Genomic DNA, 19,594 nt, shown 5'->3' with positions numbered 1-19,594 from the left:
CAAACTGGATTTGTTGCTCAAAGACACTCTTCAAATAATACTAGACTGGCATTTCAGATGTATTATTTAACAAGACAAATTAATGATCCGGATTTTTCAGTATCACTAGATGCTGAGAAGGCTTTTGATCGTGTAGAATGGAATTTCATTTGAGGAATCCGGAAACAACAATTCCATGTCTACTGGAGATAATAGATACATTTGGAAAATTCTCAGGATACAAAATAAATTGGAATAAATCAGAAATTTTACCTTTAAATGTGCATTGTACAAAAGGTATACTTGATTCTTTCCCTTTTATTTGGAAAGAGGATGGTATAAAATACTTAGGTATTTGGTTGAATAAAACACTTGAAGAGACAATGAGAATAAACGAAAAATTTTTATTACAAAAAGTAACAGAGTTATGTGAGCAATGGAATCCTTTACATTTGTCATGGTGGGGAAGAGTTCAAACTGTTAAAATGATGATTTTGCCTGTAGTTTGCTATCAATTGGGAATGATACCAGTGTTTTTTCAGGGGTCTTTTTATAAAAAATTAAATAGTATTCTGGTTAAATTTATTTGGCTGGGTAAAATTGCAAGAGTGGCTCTAGTGTCTTTGCAAAGACCAATTGAGGAGGGTGGGGTAAATTTTCCCAATTTTTATAGGTATCATCAGGCCTATATCATGCGCCAAGGTATGTATTGGGTCCTCCCAGAGCTTTTGGAACAATTACCAGAGTGGTTAAGGGTGGAGAGATCACTTATTTTTCCACTTAGGCTTGATCTTCTGCTTGGTATAAAAGTGCCTAGAATACGTAAAGACAATAGAGTATTAATGGATACTTGGAAAACATTAAGATTTGTAGATAAATTAACTAGTGATTCTATTTTAAAATCGAAACAGCAGACTATTTGGGTAAACTCCAAGATACAAATAGGCGGGTTTAAGATTGTCTGGAAGGATTGGATTAAAGCAGGTATAAGATCCTTAACGGAAGTAATTGATAATGGTAAGCTGCTTGATTTTTCACAATTGCAACATAAATATGGTCTGAATAAAAAACAAAGTTATAAGTGGTTGCAATTGAAGCAGGCTATTCAGGTGGGGTTCCCTGAATGGAAATCTTTAAATGATCATTACAGCTTAGAATTCTTATGTTTCCAGGCAGATTTTCTGGGACACCAGGCCGCAAAGTGGTATAAAATGATATCTAATTATTTGAATAAGAAACCAAAAAATGGATTAAGAGATATTTGGAGCATTGAGATTAAGCATCAAATTAATGCATCTCAATGGCCACGTATTTGGTCTTGGAGAATTAAAGGTACGATGTCGGCATCTATTAGGCAAACATGGTTCTTTTTGTTGCATAGAGCATTCTGGACCCCTACTAGATTACAAAAATTAGATTGCTCTAAGTCTAATAGATGCTGGCATTGTAAAATTGAAATTGGAACTTTAGACCATCTTTTATTTTATTGTCCATGTATTCAGGCATTTTGGATATCAATATGGGATCAAGTTAATATATTGATGGAAAATCATGTAGCATTATCCTACGACACAGTGATTTTTGGAATGTGTATGAGGGCCAAAAGTCAAATATCTGCAGCAAACAACAAATTATTGATGATTCTTACTGGAGTGGGAATTCAACAAATAACGACTAATTGGAAAGACTGTTCTAGATTGAATTGTAGTTTTTGGTGGAACTCAGTTTGTCATTTATATAAGATGGAAAGATTTCTTGCCGTACAGAGGGGATATTTAAAAAGGTTTAAGGAGGTGTGGAGGCCATTAATTGAATATTGTAATGATTAAGGGTTATTCTTTTTCCTTAGGGGATAATTTGTAAAAATGGGGGGGAGGGAGAGTCTAAATATGTATATGTTTGGATAAAATATTTTGTTGATAGGGGAGGGGATGGGAGGTGGGTGGAGGGAATTAAAACATGTGTAATAATATTGCTTAAGAATGTCAAGTGAGTGATGTGAATTACTTGTAATAATATTGTACACTTGTTGAAAGAAATAAAAAGGAATAAAGATGAAAAAAAAAAAAAAAAAAAAAAAAAAAAAGATCTCATGCATATTCATTGGGGAAATCCTAACAACCCGACTGGATTGCGGCCCTTGAGGAGGGACTTTGACACCCCTGGTGTATGTGGTCAAATCTACAAGCAGTTGCTAAAATACCACCAAATTGGGCACATACTTTAGCATTAAAGGTACACACTCCCTTATAAAATTACCCTCAAAATAGCTTATAAAATAGCTATCACATTGGTTAGGTCAGAAAGGTTGAAACCCCCTAATCTTTTGTAAATAACACTTATCACAAGTTCTGGGTTTTACCTGGGCTTCTTCTCCTCTGTAGGCTCAGTACTCCTTGCGTCAAGATATTTTTTGAACACAGTATAAAATATTGCTTCCTGCTGTTCCCACTGATGTGCACTAATCGCATGATTATGTCCTGAACCAATAACATTGCACTCGTCCGTCTTCTGAACAGCTTCTGATGCAGTTTTAAAATGACTTCCTGAAATAAAGGAAAACCATTTTGTTATTACTCAAAAGACAAATCCAGAAAAATGCATGTCTAGCTTCTGCCCCACATTTAATGCACAGAACAGACATTTACCATATGGCATCCATGCTATCAGACACTGCATGAACATAGTGTGGGCCCAATGAAAATAAATGAATGAAATAGAATTGCTGCAGCAATTCCCTTTCTGATCCACTTTATTGTTCATGCAACACAGGTTTATTTATTATTATTGTGGTTTTCATTGTCACATTTTAGTTTTAATGTAAGATATGTTTTTGTGCTCTTACTTGATCTATATGTTTAAAGACCAACATTAAGCTTAGTCTGGATCCTTGACCTATATCATTATAATCTTTGTGATACATGGAGGACCATTTTTGATATGACGTCCAAATTCGAGTTTGGCCATTTTGCAGAAGACACACAAAAATCATTGGTTTATTTTTTTTAAATGGCTACTTTTTAGATTTGCATCTATCTTTTTGAGCCATTTTTGAAAAAAACTCATCCAAAAGAAAAACACACAAAACAAGTCATTGGGATGCCTTTGTAATGACATGGAGTGACAGGCTTCTTTCCTTTTCCTGTCATTTTCAACATTTAGGTGTGCCCACTTGCGCCATGTCAATAAAAGGCAAAAACGCATGTACCTATTCTGTAAGTTATGTGTGCAAAAATGGGATCTGCCCATACCCCTTGCATTCACACGTTAAGCAAGTTGTATGCCTATGTTATAGAATACTGCTGAGTGTGTGGCTAGCACCTATGCATGTAACTATAACAATCACACCTATATGTGCTAGTATTCTATAAACTTAAGCAACCTGTTATAGAGAATGAAGGTAATAAATAGTTCAATATAAAGTTATCACCTATTTTCAATTTTTGTTTGAATTTTATTTACAAACCTTTAAACTGGACTAAAGCAGCTACCATACAACATAATAGATACCAGAATTCTATTTTGGAGGAAAAGGTGGCAAAAGCAAGCAGGGTTACTCTTTAGATGTGTTATAATGAATGTTTTATTTTAGCATTTGTTTCTGATTGTTTATAATAACTAGGTGAACCACTTTGGATGTCCTCACAAAACCAGGGAAGTGATATACATATTTGTAACTTGAAGTAAATAAATAACACAATATCCACCTCTCATTATTATTTGACTTTGATAATTTGTTTGCATCATATTTGGCCAGATAAATTAGGAGGTGTCCATTTACCTGTAAGAGGCCTGGGTGACTTGATTTTCATGATTAAAGTTGGTGAAGTCACTTTAATTTCCACAGAAGCCACCTAATATTATCAAAATATATTGTTAAAAGGAAATATAGACTCCTTAGCAAATATATCTATTAAGCAAAGCTTTTTTTACATTATCATATCCAAAAGCAAAACTTTAAAGCTAAAATACATTTTTTAAACTATTAGCTCTTAATAGTTGTCGATTTAAAGTTTATTTTAGATATGGATCTAGAAGTGTAACTGAAAATTAAAGTTAGCACTCCCAACCTTAACCATTTCTAAATTAGCAATATATGCAGATGAATCTGATTACTACTGGAATCCAAACTCCAGTGCAAAATATATGCAAAGGGCCCCAAGTCTGACTCAAAAAGAGGTGAGCAAAGGTCGAAACATAGTACAAACCAATATGTTTACTGTCCCAATACAACACTAGCCATTCTGAAGGTAAGTTCATAATATGGCACCTAAATTAATTTCTAGAAAAACACCAATTTTTTTGCCTGTTTTCTAAAGGCAACACAATATGATGATCCCCAGCACTGGATAAATTCTTTCACGCAGAAAGAAAACTTGCCTTAATAATAGAAATAGAAACAGAAATGCATGATGCACCTTTTCCAAACCTGACATATTAGAATTAATAAATTCAGGAAAAAAATACTTATTTCTAATTTTGTTGTCTGAGCATTGCTTTGGTCCCAGTTTTCTGCTTTCCTCTGTTTTTTCTTAACTTTCTTTCCTGGATCTAGGATAAAGAATAACATGGTGACCCGTTCCCGCGGTAAACTGCAGTAAAACCGTGGGAATGGGAAAAAATTTGAGTCCACAACCAGGCCATGCTACTTTCGGCTTCCAGCAAGCTTAGGGCTCTCTCCGGCCATGGGGCAGTTGACCTAGTTGCACTCCACTAACACCATCCCTGGCATGTGTGATCTTTATATTTTACACAGCATAGGAGGAAATGGATCTTTCTTTGATGCACTACATGTAAGGTATGGCTTCTTAGGATATTGGTTTAATTTATGTTTATAATTTTTGGTCAGCTATTATGTGTTTGCCATTTGTGTTCTCTGTGTGTGACTGAAATATTCTGTTAGAATGAATTCTCTATGTAGCATTATGTAGTAATTTAGGGGGTCTTTTACTAAGGCACGCTAGCCAATTTAGACCACGCTAAATGCTACCGTGTCCAAAGAATATAATGGGCACGCTTATATTTAACGCGCACTAAATTGGGTAACGAGCCTTAGTAAAAGACCCGCTTAGTTTGTGCAGTTTTCCCGATAGTGGAGGGGATATTTATGAGGGGGAGACAGGTTTTATTGATCCTTGTTTTTTAATGTATTTGTGATTTATAAAATGACAGTTGTACAGAATATTGTTTCTTTTTGTACTTTAATAAAATGATTAAAATATAAAATCCTAATTGTTTAAGGCTTGTGCAGATGGGATCAGACAGTTCATGGGGATGGAGACAGATGGACAGAGAATGAATGGTGAAAGAGCTTGCACAGATGAAGACAAACTTTGTCTCCATGTCATTCTCTAATCCAAGGATTTGAAATTTCTTCTTTCTCTGAGTCCACCATCCATATTCCCTCCATGTCATTTATTTCTCCTCTCTGTCCCTATTCTTCTCCCTGTGTCTAGCATCACTCCTCTGTATTCCTGTCCTATGCTTCCTTCATGTCCAGGATCTCTCCTCTATGTCCCTGTGTCTCACAATGTCCATTTCCCCTAACCCTCCTGCACCCCCAAACCCAGGACTAGAATCTCTCCTGACTCTCCCCCTCCTCATTCTCCCATGGTGTGGCATCTTTCTTCCCCACTCTCACCCCAGTCTACACAGTCCTCTCTCTTTCTCCTCTCCCTTCCCCAGGTTCAGCATCTCTCCCTCTCTCTTTCTCCCTCCTTTAATTAGGGTCTTTCTCTCTAACTTCTTCCCCCCCAGGTCTAGCATATTGCTCCTTCTCTTCCTGGCTCTAGTCTTCCTCCACAAACAGGCCTGGCACTCTCTAGTACCCCCCCCCCCCAAGTCCTCCAAATGCTCAGTAGATTACTAGCAAAGGCAGCAATGAAATCCAGTCCACCAGGGCTTTTCCCAAGCAGCATCCCGATTCTATGATGCAATTTCTTGTGGGAGGGACGTGGCAGAGGAAAAGCCATGGCAGTGCTGGCCAAAGGCAGCCTATTTTTACTGCTGTCTCTGCCAGCCCTCCCAGCACCACGCATTTGGAGGACTGAGGGGTACCAGAGAGTGATTGAGATACCAAGCTTGGGGAAGCAGGAGACAATAAGAATGATGTACAGGAAGGAGAGATGCTGGATAGTAGCCCTGGACTTTTTCCAGGCTCATTTAATGGTAGCTATGCCCATGCTCATTTCAGTGGCCTAGCACAGGTGGACCCAGGTGGGCCTGGCCCCACCCAGCAGTGGTGCACCCTTGACAGGACTGGCATGGTGGGGGCAAACTAAACCCCACCGCTAGGGTAAGGCCCCCCATGGTCCAAAAGGTATCCTAATCTTTATGCAGTAAGGTTATTGGAAGGTGCTTGGAGAAGGCTTGAGGTTGCCCTACCGTTTGTTCCCCCCCTCTCCTCCAAACATCCCCTTCTTCTGATACCTATTCTCCTACAGTAAGTATTTACGGCAAGACTACCTTCTAACCCCCTACCCCAGTCATGAAAGGTTCCCTCTCTCAGCCTATCTAAGATCCCTGGTGGTCCAGTGAGATCAATGGGAGTGGGAACAAATCCCACTTGTTCCTGCCTCTAGTGGCTACATCAACAAATGGTTGATATGACCTCTTGTAGCAGCCTACAGACTGTGACAGTTATTTTATTGAGGCAGCTTGCTAGGGATTAGAGAAAGTGGGATTTGCTCCTGCCACCTATTGTTACCAGTGAGGAGGGGGGGGGGTCTATTCTTGCCATATGGAGGTTATATCAGAAGGAGGGCTATTCCAGGGACTAAGAGGCACCATTTGCTGGTGGAGGGGGTGAAAGGGGGTTGGAAGGTTCCAGCATGATATTTCAGCAAGGGCCCATACTACAGTCTTATGGTTAAATCTTGGTTGGGACCCATATAAGCTCTGGCAACCTGTAGGGGCCCAGTGAGCCAACAATATTCAATGCCAGTGCTTGAACTTAGCCTGGCAATGAATATCGTGACCTATCCGCATTTTAAAAAAAGCTGATTGCGCCAGCTGAATATCAACCAGAAAAGGAGAAATTAGGTTCTTACCTGCTAATTTACTTTCTTTTAGCTTCTCCAGACCAGTAGAGGCTAATCTTTACGAATGGGTATATATCCAATCATGACCAGCAGGTGGAGACTGAAAACAAAATTGTGGGACAATATATAATATACTCCCTTCTCTATTTACATCAGTCTGCCGAATAGCCAAGCAGAACTAAGAACTGGAAACAGAAATAAACAATACTCCAAACAGGAGTAACAACTAACATACCCAAATGCTGTTGGAAAATGCAGAGGAGAAATACCAAAAGGAAAAAAATGTCCCCACAGCTCGCCAGCTAAGCCAGCCGAGCCACAGCCGCTGTTCTTTAATTCTCCCCGGCCCTAGAAAAATACTAGAACCCGCAGCAAAAAACAAAACTGCCCAAGCAACAGCCCCAACACAACAATAACAGACAGGGTGGGGACCTCTACTGGTCTGGAGAAGCTAAAAGAAAGTAAATTAGCAGGTAAGAACCTAATTTCTCCTTCTTTAGCACTCTCCAGACCAGTTGAGGTTAATCTTTACGAATGGGACGTACCAAAGTAGTCCCTCACACTAATGGGACCCCCGAAGGGCCGACACCAGAACACGCACACCGAACACCGCATCCCGACGCGCCTGAACATCTACCCGAAAGTGTCTGACAAAGGAATGCAAGGAAGACCAAACCGCAGCCTTACAAATGTCCTCTGGAGGCACGAGCAACGACTCAGCTCAAGAAGCCGCCTGACCCCAAGTGGAATGAGCATTGATAAACTCCGGAATGGGCTTCTGCCTCAGAAGATAAGTGGAAGCAATAGTCTCCTTGATCCAACGTGCAATAGTAGCCTTAGAAGCGCCAGCCCCCCTACGAGGACCCGCCAGAAAGACAAAGAAATGATCTTATTTCCTGATCTCCTGGATCCACTGCACATAAGAGCGAAGGACCTGACCAACATCCAACTTGCGCAGCTGGCTTTGCTCAGAAGAGCCCTCCTGACTATCCAAGACTGGGAGGACCACAGATTGATTGACATGAAAAGGAGAAACTACTGTCGGTAGAAAAGAAGGAACAGGCCTCAAGACAACCCGCTCCCTAGAAAACTCCAAGAAGGGAGCCCTACAAGAGAAAGCCTGTAGCTCAGAAACACGCCTAGCGGAAGAAATGTCCACCATAAACATAGAAACATAGAAAGATGACAGCAGAAAAGGGCTATAGCCCATCAAGTCTGCCCACATAATTCCCGTCTGGCGTTCTAAGGCGTACTATGCCGTTTGTGTTCTTTTTCCTGTCGCTAATGTATCTGAAGAAGGATTTGTCCCTTTTCTTGATGTTCTTCGCTAGAGTTTCTTCCATATGAAGTTTGGCCTCCCTGACTGCTGTTTTGACCTTCAGAGTAAGGTCCTTCAAAGAGCAGCCGCCCGACGGTTCGAAGGGCGGGTGCACCAGAACAGATAGAACCAGATTGAGATCCCAAGATGGAATAGAAGGCCGCACGGGAGGCCTGAATAACTTGGCCGCCCGCAAAAAGCGAATCACATCAGGAATGGCTGTCAAACGCTGACCTGTCACTAATCCCCGAAAGGCTGACAAGGCCGCAAGCTGAACCCGGAGATAAGACCAAGCCAGGCCGCTATCCAGGCCATCTTGCAAGAACTCTAGGATGTTAGGCAGGGAAGCACGAAAAGAAACCACTCCCCGCACCTGGCACCACCCCTCAAAGAGACACCAAACCCGCACATAAGCCCGAGAGGTAGAAAGCCTCTGGGACCCCAAGAGTGTAGAGATCACTGTATCTGAATACCTCTTCTTACCAAGGCGACCCCTTTCAAGAGTAAAGCCATAAGACAGAAGGGAGACGGGTCGAACATGGGAATGGGACCCTGCGTCAGAAGGTCATCCAAAAGAGGCAGAGGAAGAGGATCCGACCCCAGAGCGTCACCAGATCCGCGTACCATGGATGTCGAGGCCCATCCGGAACTACCAGACCCGGATGGTGAACAATGCGGAGAAGAACTCTATCCACTAATGGCCACAGAGGGAACACGCACAACAGCCCTTCTGTTGGCCATGGTTGAACCAGAGCATCCAGACCCTCGGCCAATCCGTCCCTGCGACGACTGAAGAAGCGGGACACCTGCACTATCAACTGAAAAGCCACGGGGCTGAGACACCACTCTCCGGGATCTAAGATGTGACGACTGAGGAAGTCCGCCTGAACATTCTCCACCCCGGCTATGTGAGAGGCCGAGAAGTCCAGAAGGTGTGACTCCGCCCAAAGCATGAGCCAAGCCGCCTCCTGCGCCACCTGAGCACTCTTGGTGCCCCAACGATTGACATAAGCCACCACCGTGGCATTGGCCGACAGGACTCTGACTGACTTGCCCATCAAGAGGGAGCAGAAAGCTAAAAGCGCAAGACGGACGGCTCTGGTCTCCAACACATTGATCGACCACCTTCGTGGACCAGGTGCCCTGAGCTGAGTGACCTAGACACTGATTCCCCCACTCGAAGAAACTGGCATCCGTGAGAAGCACTGTCCACTGTGGTAGATCCAGACTCACCCCCTGAACCAGATGAGAGGTCTGGAGCCACCAACGAAGACTGCAGCGCGCCAAGCCTCGCAGAGGGACAGGGACATCCCAACTGTGCCTCTGGGGTGACCACCTCCAGAAAAGAGTAAAGATTAACTAGTAATCATAAGATCCACAAAAAAGTTAATCCAGAGAGCAATTATAGAGTTAATATTAGTCAAATCATTAATCTAAAATTTATTAATTAAGTGAAGGAAAAGATCTCAGAGTTGCCACTCCTAGGATCATAATAATATCATCCAATATGGAATAGTGGCGTGGATATCTTTCATAGATCTTAAAAACCTTCACTGGTATTATATAATGGTTTGACTAATTACATCAACGTGACAATTGAAACTAAAACTCTCTACATATTGTTTAGTAAAAAAGTACTTGAATAAAACTATAAATAAAGTGACAAGCGCAATCCACTGATTAAAGTGACTGATGCATTGGTTGAATATATAAACTTTAAAGTGGCTGGTGCTATGACTGGCCTATTAAAGTGACTAATGCTATAAAGAACCTAATTAAAGTGGCTAATGCTTTGTGCTACAAACTGTGCAAAAAAGGGCTAATGCTGGCTAGATACTTTCCTAATTAGAAACTCTACAGTTGAAAAAGTGACTAGTGCAAAAAGCTAACATAACCATACTGATAAACAGTGCAATAAGCTCAATAGGTGTATTGATAAACACTTCAAAACGCTCACTAACTGAGAGTTAGGTAGTTGTTTAAACTGCCGCAAATCTTATATTGAATTAAAGGGACAAATATAAATTGAGCTTATGCAAATGGCAAAAAGTATAGTTTATCAAATGGAAGGCTGCTAGAATAGCTAACCAAAACTATAGAGGCAAATAACAGTCAGAAAGCTGATATGATAGTCAGCCTAACAGTATAAGCCAAAAATGGCACTTATCTTTTAAAGATAGAAAAACGGCAAAAAGATTTAAGTGTAAGAACGTCCTGAATTGCTTGTATTAAAAGTGTTATCCAAAAAACCCTGATGAAGCCGCACGATAGCGGCGAAACGGATCCCGTCGGATAAGATAAGATACACAGTGTTACACCGGCATTTAAATCTTTTTGCCGTTTTTCTATCTTTAAAAGATAAGTGCCATTTTGCTCTCTGGATTAACTTTTTTGTGGATCTTGTGACCACCTCCAGAACAGAGCATACTGAAGAGGATGCATGTGGGCCCGCGCCCACCTCACCACGTCCAGGGACACTGCCATCGACCCCAAGACTTGGAGGAAATCCTGCGCCCGAGGACACCGGGACGCCAAAAGAAGGTGAATCTGAGATTGCAAATTTGCTTACCCGGGCCTCTGGAAGGAAGACCTTCCCCAAAGAAGTGTCAAACAGAACCCCAAGGTACTCCAGACGCTGAGCTGGGATCAACCGACTCTTGGAAAGGTTGACCACCCAGCCCAGCGACCAGAGAAACTCCACTACCCGAGCCGTAACCCAGATGCTCTCCTGCAATGACTTTGCCCGAATCAACCAGACATCCAAGGAGGGGTGCACCAGAATGCCCTCCGACTGCAATGCCACCGCGACAACCACCATCACCTTGGTGAACGTACGGGGAGTCGTGGCCAGGCCCAAGGGAAGCGCATAGAACTGATAGTGCTGACCCAATATCGCAAAGCAAAGAAAAAGCTGATGAGAGGCCTAAATGGAAACAGGCAAGTAGGCTTCCGCCAGAACGAGAGAAGTCAGGAACTCACCCGGCTGAACCGCCAGAAGGACAGACTGGAGTGTGTCCATGCGAATAAAAGGGAATTCTGAGAGCCTGTTGACCCCTGTTTAAACCGAGGATGGGCTGAAAGGTCCCCTCCTTTTAGGGCCCTACAAAGGATATGGCGTACCAGCCGGTGCCGCACTCCTGAGGGGACACTGGACAACCGCTTTGAGATCTAGCAAGCACTGAAGGGTCTGGCGATGGGCAAAATTCCAGGGCATAACCGTCCCGCACCACCACCAGGACCCACTGATTGGACGTGATCTCGGCCCACTTGGGAAACAAGTTACTCAGCCGGGCGCCCTCTGGAACCAAAGGGGGCGCTGTCAAAGTTCCATCGTGCAGGACGGGCAGCAGGGGAACCGGGGGGGGGGGACTCCCAGCCCCCGACGGGCCCCCTGAAAGGACTGCATGCGCCGAGTCAACCGACCCCGGGGAAAAACCGGAAGCCTGGAAAGAAGCAAGACGCGGATAAGAGGTCATAGCCTAATACTGAATGGCAGCAGGTTCAGAACAAATGTCAGGAAGTTCTGTTTCACACAAAGAGTGGTGAGCGCTTGGAATGCTCTCCCGCCGGAGGTGGTGGCAGAAAATACTGTGCTGGGTTTCAAACGCATGTTGGATGCACACCTTCTTGCAGATCATATTGAGGGATACGGGAAAACTGGGTCTCCAAAAAGGAGCACCTAAATGGGCCTCCGCGTGTGCGGATCGCCGGACTAGATGGACCTTGGTCTGATCCGGTGAAGGCATTTCTTATGTTCAACCCCACGCCCTGGGCGAAACTTGCGAAATTCCCGCAGACGCCCCCGGACAGTGCCACCCCGAGATGCCGGGCGGGCACGGTCCTCAGGTAGACGGGGCACCTTAGAGTCCGTCAGAGTCTGAACCAACTTATCTAAGTCCTCTCCAAACAAAAACGACCCCGAAAGGGAAATTTTGTGAAGTTCAGTTTTGGACGCAGCAACCACCGACCAAGCACAAAACCACAGGGTAAGGCATGCAGCTACCAAAAGCCCCAGACTTAGCCGCGCCAAGTCACAAAGAGCATCTGAGAGGAACGAGGCAGTCATCTCAATCTTTGCCACCTCCTGATCCACTAAGGACCAGTCATCAGACTCACGATCCAGGACATGCTCAGACCACTGAAACACGGTGCGAGCCACCAGCCCCACACAAAAAGCCGCCTGGACCTCCAAGGCAGAGACATCAAAATTCTACTTAAGAAATGTCTTTAATGTACGCTCCTCAGAGACCCTAAGAGCAGAACTTCCCGTAACATTTTTTTTTTTTGGGAGGTGGAGGAAGTGGGGGGAGGGACCCCGCTCAAGACCCGCCGGGCTTGACACCCCCGAGGTCGGACGAACCCCCAAACAGAGCTCGCCCAAGTTCTGTCCGGCCAAAAACAGGGACTAGAAACCCCCTAATCAAATTCCAACAGCCCTACCAAGGGAGATGGGTACAGATCACTCAACACCTGCTGGAGACTGAAAGAAGACTGATGAGAATAGAGAAGGGAATATATTATATACTATTCCACAGTTTTGTTTTCAGTCTCCACCTGCTGGTCATGATTGGATATATACCCATTCGTAAAGATTAACCTCTACTAGGTTTAATGAAATATGGGGGCCATTGACATTGTTTTGTAATGAATAAACACCATTTTCTTAACATTATTTATGATTGGAAGGGAAAGGGGAGGGTTTATATAAATGAAAAAAAATAAAAATAAAAATGTAAAAAAGAAATATTTTTTTTTTTTTTTAAATATCTTTATTCGTTTTTACATTATGCAAACAAGTGTACAATAATTCAAGTCATACTATACATTCTTCACTTGAAACTCTACATTCATTTTATACCATAAACTATCTCCCCTCCCTCCCTTTCCATATATTACCCCTCATAATGTCATAAAACCCACCCATCCCTCCTCCCCCCTACATATATTTAATGGGGATAAATATAATTATTTATTTATTATAATACTTAATTAATGGTCTCCACACCTCTTTAAATTTCTTATAATAACCTCTCTTGATTGCCAATGTTTTTTCCATTTCATACACCTGACAAACCGAACTCCACCAGAAACAATAATTCAATCCTCTATAGTCTTTCCAGTTATGTGTTATATGTTGGATGGCAACTCCTGTTAAAATCATTAACAGTTTGTTATTATTCGATGAAATTTGACTTTTGGCCCTCATAGACATTCCAAACAAAACTGTGTCATATGATAGGGCCACAGGATTCTCTAACATACAATTTATTTGACCCCAGATCAATTTCCAAAAATTATTAATAAAAGGACAATAAAATAATAAATGATCTAGAGTTCCAGCCTCAAGATGACAATGCCAACATCTATTAGACTTAGAGCAATCCAATTTTTGTAAGCGAACAGGGGTCCAGAGTGCTCTATGCAACAGGAAAAACCATGTTTGCCTCATAGACGCAGACATTGTACATCTTATCCTCCAAGACCAAATACGTGGCCATTGAGATGCATTAATTTGATGCTTAATCTCAATGCTCCAAATATCTCTAAGTACAGTCCTTGGTTTTTTATTTAAATATCCAGATAATGTTTTATACCACTGTGCGGCCTGGTGACCCATAAAATCTGCCTGGAAGCATAAGAATTCTAGAGTAAAATGAGTATTTAAAGACTTCCATTCAGGGAACCCTGCCTGAATAGCCTGCTTCAATTGCAACCACTTATAACTTTGTTTTTTATTAAGTCCAAATTTATGTTGCAATTGTGAAAACTCCAGCAGCTTACCATCATTAATAACATCATCTAAAGTACGTATTCCTGCTTCAATCCAATCCTTCCAGACAATCATAAAACCGCCTATTTGTATCTTGGAGTTCAGCCATATATTTTGACAAGTAGATTTTTGAATAGTAATAGGAGTTAAGTTGTTTACATACTTTAATGTTGTCCATGTGTCCATTAATATCCTATTGGTTTTCCTTATTCTAGGCATTTTAATGCTAAGCAGATGACGAAGCCTGATAGGAGACATGAGCTGCCACTCCAACCATAACCAATCTGGAAGCTTCTCCATGAGTTCTGGGAGGACCCAATACATACCTTGGCGCAATATATAGGATTGATGAAACCTATAAAAATTTGGAAAATTTACCCCTCCCTCCTCAATTGGTTTTTGTAAAGTCACTAGAGCAATTCTTACAGCTTTACCCAGCCAAATAAATTTACTAAGAATATTATTTAACTTTTTGTAAAAAGACCCCTGAAAAAAAACTGGTATCATTCCCATTTGATAACAAACCACAGGCAATATCATCATTTTGACAGTTTGAACTCTTCCCCACCAAGATAAATGTAAAGGATTCCATTGCTCACATAACTCTGTTACTTTTTGCAATAAACTTTTTTCATTCATTATAATTGTCTCATCAAGCGTGTTTTTTATCCATATACCTAAGTATTTTATTCCTTCTTCTTTCCAAATAAAAGGTAATGAGTCAAATAATCCTTTTGTGCAATGCACATTTAAAGGAAGAACTTCTGATTTAGTCCAATTTATTTTATATCCTGAAAACTTTCCAAATCTTTCAATCAAAACCAATAAATTTGGAATGGTTGTTTCCGGATTCCTCAAATGAAGTAATATATCATCCGCATATGCAGAAACTTTATATTCTTTATCTTTATGCGGTATACCCTGTATCTCCTCCTCTTGTTGAATAGCTAATAATAAGGGTTCAAGCACTATATCAAAAAGTAAAGGAGACAAAGGACATCCCTGTCTAACTCCCCTTTGCAATTTAAAACAATCAGAAAAATTATTATTGATATATAATCTAGCAACAGGAGAGCTATACAGAGTTTTAATCATTTGTATAAATCCCGAACCAATACCAAACCACTCCATGGCCTGATACATAAATGTCCATTCCACACGATCAAAAGCTTTCTCTGCATCTAGAGACACAGAAAAAGCCGGATCTCCAATTTCTTTTGTTAAATATAACATTTGCAATGCCAATCTGGTGTTATTAGAAGAGTGTCTCTGAGCAACAAACCCTGTTTGATGCATACCAACTATGTGAGGAAGAGCTTTTGCCAAACGCGTAGCCAAAAGTTTGGCTAATAATTTACCATCTACATTTATCAATGAAATAGGCCTGTAATTTGAAACCAACATGGGATCTTTATTTGGCTTCGGCAAAACAATAGTTAATGATTCTGCCATAGTGCCTGATATACAACCTTTCTTTAGTTGATTTTGATATAAATTTAATAAATGAGGTAAAAGAGTATTTTGAAATGCTTTATAAAACTCTACCGTAAAACCATCACCACCTGGAGCGGTCCCTACTCTAAGAGATTTCAATGCTGTTTGTAATTCTTGTAAAGATATTGGATTTTCCAAACTTCTTTTTATATGATCAGGAATCTTCGGACCTTCAATATTATTTAAAAACACTATACCATCTTTTTCTTTATTTAAATAAGACTCAGAAGAATACAGGTTTTTATAATAATTTAAAAACTGTTTTAAAATAGGACCAATCTGAAAATGAGTTTCACCTTTTTCATCTTTTATTGCATTCAATTTCATCTTTCTTTTTTTCACTTTAAGATAATTAGCCAATAATCTTCCCGCCTTATTTGAACTACCATAATACAAAGCTTGCTGACACATAATATTTTTTTTAGCCAAATTAGAAGAAATCTCATTATATTTATATTTTGCTTTTAATAAAGTTTGCAACGTAGAATTCTCCCACTTATTAATCAATTTTAATTCTAAATCTTTTATTTCGTGTTCCAGTTCCGTAAATTGCTTATTTAATTGTTTTTTAGAATAAGCTGAAAATGATATAATTTGCCCTCTCATCGTTGCTTTAAAAGCATCCCATATTATTTCTGTAGATATTTCCTCTGTAATATTATTTTGAAAATATTCATCCATTTTTAATTGAAATTCTTCACAAAATTTTGGATATGCAAGCAATGCATTATTAAATCTCCATACAGGCCTACCATTATCCGGGTCATTAAAATTTAAAGAAATCCACACTCCTCCATGATCTGATAAAATTATTGGTTCTATAGAGGCTTGTGTAACATCTTGTATTAGCCCATCAGAAACAAGAATATAATCAATTCTAGAAAAAGATTTATGAACATGTGAATAAAATGAAAAATCTCGATCATTAAAATGAAGAATTCTCCATATATCTTTTAAATTGCAAGAATTTATAAAATTATCCAACCCTAAAGATTTTAAAATTTTACTAGGTTTTTTATCCAATAAAGGGTCCACAACAGCATTAAAATCTCCTGCTACTATCAAATTATTAGCAGCCAGTGGTAAAATTATTGGTTGTAGAGTTTTAAAATATTCAATTTGATTCGAATTAGGTACGTACACATTAAATAGCGCCACAGTATTATTGCCCATACTCATGTTCACATGCACCCATCTTCCTAATTTATCTGCTTTCACCATATTAAATCCTGCTGAACATTTTTTATTTATTAAAATTGCTACCCCAGCTTTTTTCCCCACCGCCGGTGCAAAAAAGCAATCTCTCACCCAATTACCAATTAGCTTTTTTGATTCATCTCCATTAAGGTGAGTCTCCTGTATGAAATAGACATCCGCATTTTGTTTTTTTAAATATAGCAATACTTTTTTCCTTTTTATCGGGTGGTTGAGACCATTAACATTTATTGAAAAAATTTTTAAAGTCATTATATCAAATCAAAACAATAATCAATAATATTCTTCACATCAATATTATAACCTCTTTTCCCCTTTTTAAAATTATTATTAGAACCCATCCCCTCCCCTATACCCCTTCCCATATTCTTAATCCCCTCCCCCTCCCATCCCTCCCTTAAATTACTTGCCAACTTTGAAACGCACACCTTGACTAGGCAATAGATAAACTCCCCACAAGCTATATTTATAATTTTAAAACCATTAGCCAGATCATTATCATATTAAAATGAATATCATTTTATCACACAAGACTTCTTTATCAAGGATTACCTCTTTTTTTTTTTTTCCTTTCCTTTCCCCCATCTCTCATGAACCCTCCCTTCTCTACTCACTCATTTCCATTAAGATATTATTGAATTACATAAATAATCACACCAAATTTTAAAATTACATTCATCCAAACCACATCCATCTTTCATGTCAGATTACATCACATTCCCTCAAGTTAAATATCACTTTTAAATATTATTAAATATATAATGGAAATCTTTTTTCCTAACTTTTCCTATTCAAAAAGTCAATAAATTCCCCAAAACAACAATTTTTATCCCTTTAACATAACCCTCCTAACATTCCATACCCATTTCCACACTAGCATATTTGCTACCCTTTTAATTTCCACTCCATTCACAACATTCTCTTATATCATATGCTTTATATTATAACATCCAAACTTTCCTACATCCTTCGCTTTTACCAAAACTTCTAATTAAATTTTTTTTTTTTTTTTTTTTTAATCTCCTCGTATATCCACCATTATTTATATTAAGTTCAGACCAATTTTTATCCCAAACAACAATATTATGACTCTTGTTGCATTAATAGATTTGCAATTTTAAAACTATAGTCCATACATAACAACAAATTTCCTTTTCTTGTAATAAGATGCTATATGTCTCATAAAGTCTCATTTCAAATCTCCTCTTGCTTGCAGATCCATATCAAATTCTATCCTCTCACACTACTGTTTATACATTCTCAGTCTCATCTTTTGATCCACCTTAAATCTCCTTTCCAATTGTTTTGCATAAAGATTTACAATGACCACAATTTCAAACTTGTGGTGCCAATCATAGATCCTTCACATTCTACATATACAAACCCTGTTCCTTTTTTTTTTTTTTTTTTTTGACCATTGTAGCTCTGTCATTTTTATTTTAAGGTCAGGTCAACTATATACCAGAACCATCTTCAAAAAATCCTCTGCTGCATTTAGAGAATTTCCATTACAATGTCTTATTCCATATATCACAGCTGACTTCCCCTTTTATGCAAATGAAAATTGTAAGGCTTACAAAGTCACAGTCTAACTCTCATCTTGCTTGCAGATCCATTCTATTTAATGTCCTCTTGCTTGTAGTTTATATCTTCTCAATACTATTTAGAACTTATTTCCTTCAATCTGTTTTGCACAATCCTCTATCGTTTCTCAGTCTGTCTGTCCAAACAGCAAGTCAGTACAATCCATCTTATTAACTTCTGTCCTTTAAAAGGTCTGTAACATTGCATCTCTTATACTCTTGCAGGCTACATTCCATTTGCCTCATGACAAGATAGAATGTGGAATGTATTTGAAATCCAACTGCAGCCATGCCTTCAGAATCCTATTAACTCTTCTTTTTTCCTTTTTCTTCCCTTAACATAGAAACCTCCAAACAAAAATAAACATTTCAACCAAGAACACAAATACTTCCATCCAAGTCTCTATTAAGTAGCCATTGGTGATTCACACTGCTCCAAAAACTCCTTAGGTTTATCTGCAGTATCAAAATTCAAAGTTTTATTTTTATAAGTGACCCGCATAGTTGCCCATGGTCCAAAAGGTATCCTAATCTTTATGCAGTAAGGTTATTGGAAGGTGCTTGGAGAAGGCTTGAGGTTGCCCTACCGTTTGTTCCCCCCCTCTCCTCCAAACATCCCCTTCTTCTGATACCTATTCTCCTACAGTAAGTATTTACGGCAAGACTACCTTCTAACCCCCTACCCCAGTCATGAAAGGTTCCCTCTCTCAGCCTATCTAAGATCCCTGGTGGTCCAGTGAGATCAATGGGAGTGGGAACAAATCCCACTTGTTCCTGCCTCTAGTGGCTACATCAACAAATGGTTGATATGACCTCTTGTAGCAGCCTACAGACTGTGACAGTTATTTTATTGAGGCAGCTTGCTAGGGATTAGAGAAAGTGGGATTTGCTCCTGCCACCTATTGTTACCAGTGAGGAGGGGGGGGGGTCTATTCTTGCCATATGGAGGTTATATCAGAAGGAGGGCTATTCCAGGGACTAAGAGGCACCATTTGCTGGTGGAGGGGGTGAAAGGGGGTTGGAAGGTTCCAGCATGATATTTCAGCAAGGGCCCATACTACAGTCTTATGGTTAAATCTTGGTTGGGACCCATATAAGCTCTGGCAACCTGTAGGGGCCCAGTGAGCCAACAATATTCAATGCCAGTGCTTGAACTTAGCCTGGCAATGAATATCGTGACCTATCCGCATTTTAA

At 40.0% G+C, this 19,594-nt stretch overlaps 1 protein-coding gene across 17 annotated transcripts in view; it reads right to left on the bottom strand.

The window, feature by feature from the left end:
* WDR93 (WD repeat domain 93) overlaps window positions 1–19,594 on the bottom strand; it is a 384,961-nt gene that overhangs the window by 52,107 nt on the left and 313,260 nt on the right. For all 17 annotated transcript variants that reach the window (XM_033921071.1, XM_033921076.1, XM_033921082.1 and 14 more), the window contains 2 exons: window positions 3,761–3,833; window positions 2,342–2,525 (listed from right to left, as the gene is read on the bottom strand). In XM_033921071.1, the coding sequence (XP_033776962.1) occupies window positions 2,342–2,525; window positions 3,761–3,833 (257 nt within the window). The remainder of the gene's footprint in view (window positions 1–2,341; window positions 2,526–3,760; window positions 3,834–19,594) is intronic.

The sequence above is a fragment of the Geotrypetes seraphini genome, chromosome 14 (genome assembly GCF_902459505.1).
Source record: "Geotrypetes seraphini chromosome 14, aGeoSer1.1, whole genome shotgun sequence".
NCBI lineage: Eukaryota > Metazoa > Chordata > Amphibia > Gymnophiona > Dermophiidae > Geotrypetes > Geotrypetes seraphini.
This window is presented reverse-complemented; position numbering and strand designations above follow the sequence as displayed.